At 30.7% G+C, this 8,026-nt stretch overlaps 1 protein-coding gene across 1 annotated transcript; it reads right to left on the reverse strand.

Annotated features, from left to right (window-relative positions):
* Positions 1 to 4,681: 4,681 nt before the first annotated feature.
* Positions 4,682 to 7,069, reverse strand: LOC124821971 (E3 ubiquitin-protein ligase AIRP2-like). The gene is made up of 5 exons (XM_047293913.2): positions 6,687 to 7,069; positions 6,083 to 6,245; positions 5,601 to 5,667; positions 5,230 to 5,470; positions 4,682 to 5,153 (listed from the first exon to the last, which is right to left on the reverse strand). Exons 1-5 carry the CDS (start codon positions 6,773 to 6,775, stop codon positions 4,943 to 4,945), a joined length of 771 nt encoding a protein of 256 aa, XP_047149869.1. The 5' UTR covers positions 6,776 to 7,069; the 3' UTR covers positions 4,682 to 4,942.
* Positions 7,070 to 8,026: the final 957 nt, after the last annotated feature.

Here is an 8,026-nt window from a genome sequence, read left to right on the forward strand (position 1 = left end):
CACCAAACCTACGACGCAAGGATAGAGCCATTGAATCCGGAAAGTAGTTGGTCTTAAATGCACCACAAATTTGGAAAACGCAGCGTTTGAGAAGAAATCTCTTCATAGAAACAAACATAAAAAAGGGCAAAGTAAGAAACTAATGGGAAAGTGAAAAGAAAATTTCAAAAACCAAAGAGAACAAAGGAAAACTCATTACCAATTGAAAGCGATGAAGATTCGAAGAGAGAAATTGAGAGAAATTGGAAGTTGCTATTGACATAGGGCAAAAAAAAGTTATTTTACATAGATGAAGATTTGAAAAGAAATGTTGGGGCAGCGAGCAAAACAAGAAGAGGAGTGAAAATTTTGAATGAATGAATGAGAAAGAGGGTGTGTGAAAAAATAGGTTCATTAAAAGAACTCATACACTTAAGTCTTCGTGTATCTTAAATCTAGTGTTTGGTTAATTTTGATTCCTTTCGAAATCTAGTGTTTTTCACCCACGAATCCTAATTTCACAATCGAAAAAAACGTTGTTTTTTCCCATGAACCCTAATTTCGCATTTTTCAATTGTAGAGAAAGGGACTGCCTTTAATTTCTTTTTCCCAATTTGCCCTCAATTTTTTAATTCATAAATTAAAAAATACACGTACAATAATGCATTTACTACCACATCATTTAAAACAATACAATCACCATGCCACTGCCACATCATTTAAAACAATACAATCAGCATGTCACGTAATGGCCTCTTAAATGGCGTTTGTCCAATTTGATGGCAAACCTCTATTTGTTTCAATTTTTCAAAAATAAGAACTCGAGACAACTAATAAGTAAGGACCTATTTAAGATTCTGGACGAAAAAAACACTACCGAAACATTAAACCAATGTTTTGGTTTATGAATTTTGGGCTGTTGAAATCATTTGTGGAAGGGTGTTGCTCCCTCCACCTCCACAGCCTTCTCCCTCCACCTCCCCAATTATCTTTAATTCCAATTATATCCTTAAAGTTAAATTTTTTTTTATTTTATTATTTTAATATTTAAATATTTAAATATAAACTAATATAAATATACATTATTAAAATACATTAAAAAGATATTCAAAAATAATAAATCAAAATATTAAAATATCTAATAAAATAATAACAGAAACATAAAATTAAAACAAAGCTTAAACGGATGACATCCTTCAACGGATGTCAACATCCGTTTAAGGCGAAACGGATGTCAACATCCGTTTTGCCTTAAACGGATGTTGACATCCGTTTAGGCTTCGTTTTCATTTTACGTTTTAGGGTTAAAGGATTATTGGAAAGATTATTGGAAGGATTATTGGAAGGGTTTAGGATTTAGGGTTTAGGATTATTGGAAGGATTATGACTACGTACCTGGAGAGGAACCACGACAAGCACATTACACCATAAACGCACTACACCACGTACTGCACCGAAAGCAAGAGGAAGATTGTTTGATAATTCTTTTCACGATCACTGAGCTTTGCAGAAAAATATTTTACTCATACAAGAAACTACGTAGGTTATCAGTGAAATATGTTATAAATGAGTAAAATTAAAAAACAATAATTCTAAAAATAAAATTTTACTGAGGGGCAAAATAGTAAAGGGGAGGTGGAGGGAGAAGGCTGTAGTGGTGGAGGGAGCAACACCCTTTGTGGAATCATGGTCATCACTTTTAGTTGATGCATTATGGATCACTCAATTCTACTATGAGAAATGACTTTATAGTAAAATTATTGAAATATGAATAATAGTCACAAAACCAATCCATTGATAGTCTTTGCAATAAAAGTTATGGCTAAGACATATTTTATTAATTGGTATGGGAGGGAGGTTGGGATCTTTATTGCCTATAAGTAGTTGCTTGTCAAGCTTTTCTCTTTAGATTAGAATATATAGAGTCATGATTTACTACTATATTTTTCAAGGTAGACAATTGACATCCTTTAAAGTGTGAGCTCTTTTGGCATGAGCGGGAACGCCTTCACTCTTCCTCTTTTCACTTAGAAAAAGATGTGATGACACTCGTTTAGAATAAAAGAGGAGGTTGCACAAAACAAAAGAGAGTGAATTGGTTTGAAGTTATAGTTTCAATTTTTAAAAATTTTTAACTATTCAAAATTTGCGTTTAATAAATTTTAAGCCTATATCAAGATGTAGTAATAAAATAAATATTAGAGTATTAATCTTCTACAAAATGCATAAAAAAAATTTATTTTTTCTCAAAAGCAACGAAATAAAGAAAATAAGAAATAGAGAAAGTCACACACACTTAATTCAAATCAAAATAAATTTTACATTCAATTGTAATTACTTTAAATAAAGTGAAGACAAATTACTATTTTGAATTTGATATTACAACCACTCAACCCAAATGAAACATGAAAAATCATAGTCAAGATAAAAACTCACATTCTTTACAAAGACCGAGAGAATGATAAATCACCCCTCTTCAATAACCACAAGGGATGAAAATACATTCCTTAAAATACCATAAAGAATGAAACCATACCTTTCTTGAAAAATATGAAATCCTAAAATTTTTAATAATTAGAAAAATATACAAATATGATTAAATATTTTAAGTAAAAGATGAAATTGTTTAATAAATTTTAAGCTTATATCAAAATGTAGTAATAAATATTAGAATATTAATTTTCTAGAAAATGCGTAAAATGTTATTTTTCTCTCAAAAATAATGGAATAAAGAGAATAAGAAATAGAGAAAGTCACATGTTTGGTTCAAATCAAAACAAATTTCACATTCAATTATAATTACTTCAAATAAAATCATCACAAATTACTATATTGAATTTGATATTACATCCACTAATTCCAAGTGAAACATAAAAAATCACATTCAAGATAAAAACTCACATTCTCTACAAAGACTCAAAGAATGATAAACCATAAGGAATGAAACCATACCTCTCTTGAAAACTATGAAATCCTAGAAATTTTAATAATTAGAAAAACATACAAATGTGGTTAAATATTTTAAGTAAAAGATGAAACTAAAAACTAGTTATAATTTAAAATATTTATTTTATTTTAAAAGATTTTCTAAGTGTACTATACCCGGGTAGCCGACCGTTCGAGGAGAGTGTCATCCGCACCAACCGGTAATCCAATGATCGCGAGTTAGGTAAGACAGATGTTATTAATGGCCAGTTAATATTTTTAATGACCATATCAAAGGCAAATATATGGTATTTATGGGTGTTTAACAGATTATATTGCACAAATATATTGTATTAATGAATAATTAATATAATTAATGGGCTGGACAATTATGAGGCCAAAAAATACAATATTAATGTTCAGGTAAAATTATCTTATTCAAAATGACTATCAGAATATACAAGGGGCAGTTTTTTCTGACTTGAGCGTTAGAGTATTTTCTGTAGGACCACCCTTGGCCGGGAGGACAACTAAAACACTGGACGAACGGATTAGCATAATGAAGGTCATATCTGCAGGCAGAAGAGGCTAGGATTGAAGACGGACAACCTCAGACCCCAATTAAACCGAAACACTAAGAAATAAGATTTAATGAATAATTATTTAACTATAAAAGATATTGTTAGATATTTGTTAATATTATTGGATATTTTTATATTGTTACAAATTAAAAGATATCCTGATATATTAGATAATAATAATTGAGAATAAAATGTTGTATTTCTCTTAAACATATTAAGCTTAGAGAGCTTTAATAAAAACACTTGCAAGTCAAGGAAGAAAGAAGAAGTGAAGAGTAAGAGGTAGATGGAACTTACATTCTTGTTTACTTGTTTTCTTTCTTGCCTTCTTGTGTGTGTATGTGATGTATTATTTTATGAGTCTAAATTATGGAGTAGATGTTATTTAGTAAGATTGTAATGACATGTTACTATGTACTTGTTTGGAAACATAAATGTATCCTTGTGTGTGGTGACTCAACGAAAATGTGGTGAAGAGTAACTCTGCATAGTTATACCGAAAGTGAACTTCGTCGCTGCTCTTGGGAGAGTAATGGAAAGTGACACAAGTTTGTTTCGTTGGGACACAATACTATTAAAATATAAGTTCAACTTAAATAAATAAGGGTTAAATATGTTTTTGGTCCTTAACTTTAACTGAGAATTAGAATTAGTTTTGTTAAGTTTATTTGACATTTCAACATGTCAAACAGTAGAAACAACTCAAATACTGTCATGAAATGCATAACTAAATTCACGCATTTCTTATGATTTCGAAAAAAAACTAATTCCAATTTTTATTGAGAATTAGAATTAGTTTTGTTAAGTTTATTTGACATTTCAACATATCAAACAGTGTAAACAACTCAAATACTGTCATGAAATGCATTTGAAACGTCAAATAAAAATAATAAAATTTAAATGAAAATAACTAAATTCACGCATTTCTTATAATTTCGAAAAAAAACTAATTCCAATTTTTATTGAAAGTTAAAGAATAAAAACATATTTAACTCCATCAAAATCAACATCTATTCCAATCCACAATCTTAAAATAATAAATTTGCAAGTCTCCTTTGTATATTACTCAACTTTCTCATTTTTATATGATATGAAACTTATATTCACATTCACTCTTGTATTCCTAATAATCTTCTCGTCTCCCAGTTTCCATCATTTTTTTCAACTTAAGTAACGTACATGTAGACTAAAGAGGATAATGAATCAATACATCAGAAATAGTTTAATAGAAATCTTCAGTTAATGGATCAGTACATCTTAATTAGCTTCTTAGAAAAAGTGTAACTTGAACTCAAACAACTGGTTCGAAGTAGGTTGTAATAGTACTCTACATTCTGGACAACAATTCCACATATATCTCTGCAATGTTGTGCCTTACATGATCAGAAATATTTCTTACGAGACTCTATTTACAATTGCAGTCTGGATTTCCCTATGTGTACACTGAAATATATTTATCAAATCAGATACTCATAATACATTAAGAAAAGTGCATCCGGGTGATCTTTTGGTAGGTTGTTGATATAAAGGTTGAAACGTAACAAGTCCTCCTTGGAAACTGTTTCAGCATCAACAACATCTTCATTACAAGTTAGTACCCACAGATCCTCAGAATTAACTCTCCTTAAGGTACCACGGCAAAAAGGGCAAGACTCTGACAATTTGTTCCTACAGGTTGGAAAGACCAACATAAGAGTGTTACAATTCATTATAAACCAATGTGAACATTAATGTAAATACATACCACTTGCGGTAGCATTTGATACACATGGCATGACAGCAATTAGGTAAAACCATTTTGGTGCAAGGCTCTAAGCATATCCCACATTCATCTTCTCTTTCCAAATCCACATGGATTGGTTTTGCATCTCCTTCAATCAGTTTCTTGCCATAACTTGAGCTTTCTATGCTAGAATGTCCGCTCTTACAAATGTTTAACTTCTCCATGCTACCATGAAGTCTTTGAAGAGATGGCAGAATAATAGCTACAATTCATTTATTGACACCAGAAAACAGTGAGAAATAATTAGTAAAACCAGCCATAAAAGTGAGTATTTTCCTAGGCCGAAAGAACTAAAATAAAAGTTGCTTTCTGAAATTCAAAGATTCACGCACCATAAAACTCCCTGATGGTTGCTTTTCTTCCAGGAGGAGTCATATTTGATCTACCATCGTTGTGTACCTTTGGTAAAGAAAAAAAAAATAGAAGAGAAACAACAATAACAAATGAAAACAACGGTCATTTGTGAAGAAACTTTAGAATCCTATACCAAAACAAAATAAAATTTGTGCAATCGAAAGCTTATTACAAGGTTGAAGGATTCACTTGGTCTCTATAGTTGTCCCTTTTTAAGTTCTAGTCTCTGTCCAAAAAAACAGTAAATTTTAGTTGTGCTTTCTCACCATCAGAAAGTTTTATAGCGGTTTTACAGTTTACACTACTAGAAACTCTTCTCTGGTATTAGCACCCGAGACCAAAATTTAACTTCATTGTATGTTTAGAGACTAAATTGACAATTTCTTCGGAAGAGAACTAAAGCATTAAATAGAGACAACTATAGCAACCAAACGAATATTTCCAAGAATAGGTGTTTTACCTTGGATACAACTATGTGAAAGAGGTCAAGATATCTGAGTAGTAAGCATGTACAAGAAAAATCCATCCACTGTAGCAACAACAGAAAGAGAGGAGCCAAATGGTTGTAAGCCAATTTCATTTGGAGAAGAGTCCCACCCTTTGTCCTGGTTATTTCAGCAGCCCTATAAAGCACAGACCCAGTATTGAAATTTAGAGGGCTACACAACACGAAAGTAAGAAAGGAAACACACACCACTCCATTTCCACACACAAAACAAATAGTATTTCATAGTCCAAAATAAGGAATTTCACAATCAAGTTAATCATCAAACACCATGACACAAACTCGACGAAAAAGCACATATTTTTTCCCACTTCATTAACCACTAGATAACAATTAAAGATGATCAATCCCAATCAGTAAGAGACAGATGCTTATCAAATGATTATGACCCCCCATTTCAAGTCGCAAAGCATTTGATCAAGTCAAAACTCGTTCTCTACACAACCCCATTTTCTTTTTTTCAGTTTCCATAAAATAAAATTTAACCACACATAATTAGAAGAGCGAAAGATGTTAAAATGAGCAGATAGAGGAGAGGTGAAGAGAAAAAGAAACTAACAAAGCATTTGCTTGTTGTATATCAGCCTCTAGCAGTTTGAGGGAATCTGAGTATGGTAACCGAGAAAACTGGTATGCCATCACTTCCATCTTTCTTCCCAATTTCTTGTGCAGAGGAGAAACTGAAAATCAAAAGGGTCAGAGTAAAGAGTAAAAACTCCTCACTTCCTTCAGCCCCAGTATTGTTTGGCCCTCTGTGTGTGGATAATGAAGAATCTCCTGTTTTGAAGGGCCCCGGTAATCCGAATCCAATTGCTGAGGGTGATGGAGCAGAAAAAAGGCTTTTGATTTGGCAGTTTGTTGAATTTTCCCTACACGTTTTTGTGGTGGTGACAGAGTTTAACAGAGAAAAGGAAAGTGGAGGAAGAATGAATAGGAAACGACCAAACAGATTGTCGTATGACGTTGTGAGGTGTTGCGTTTTCTTGTGTTCTACGATTATGTGGAATGCTGAGTCATATGATGTAACTGGACACACAGGCTTGTTTCATTTTCATACCTACATTTTAATTTCATAGTAAAATCAATTATACGAGATTTACATTGTATCTTATTTTAATGAAAGAGTTTATAATCTAACTTTTAATTAACATTTTATTTAATTTTTTATTTTATAAGATAGTTGCTTTTTTATTTAAAATTTTACAAAATATTTTAAAATCTTACAAAATTCGTATTGTTATTTAAAATTTTAAACAGTGACATTTTATTTTGACGAAAAAAATCTTACAAAATTCATATTTTAAATTTATATCTACGGATAAGACTTGAACAAGAACATTATAGGTCTCAAACATATACATTGTTTTTTGTGTGCTTTTTTACTATTTTCTTTTACATTGTTATCATACTAAATAACTAACGAAAGTATTTTTTTTCTAGATGTTTTATTTTATTTTACAAAAGGAATTTCACAAAGCTCTTGTGAGAATACTTTTGTCAAAAACATGATAAAATGATTTCAAAAAATATTTTTAAAAAACTAAACCAAAAATGAAAAATAATTTTTTTGTTAGTCTTGAGAAACTAAACATTTGACTTTTACTACCAAACAGTCATGACATGAGTGAGTTTTCTTGGTCATAAATTCCTTGATTTTGATTAAATTAGTAACTAGTGAACTTAAAAGGATAAAATATATTCACATGTCAATCCCACTTTAAAGGAAATTTACTTTATGGCCAATCATTTAACGTTTATCAAATTTGGATGTACTATTAATTTTTATTTTTAATTTACGAAAAATAATATCTGAGCAAAACCAAAACATACGAAGAATGTATTCAGAAATTATAAATTTTAGACCATAAATAAAACATATTAATTGTTTTTATTAATGCG

The sequence above is a fragment of the Vigna umbellata genome, chromosome 1, assembly GCF_029865625.1.
Source record: "Vigna umbellata cultivar VRB3 chromosome 1, Vumbellata_1.0, whole genome shotgun sequence".
NCBI classification, from domain to species: domain Eukaryota; kingdom Viridiplantae; phylum Streptophyta; class Magnoliopsida; order Fabales; family Fabaceae; genus Vigna; species Vigna umbellata.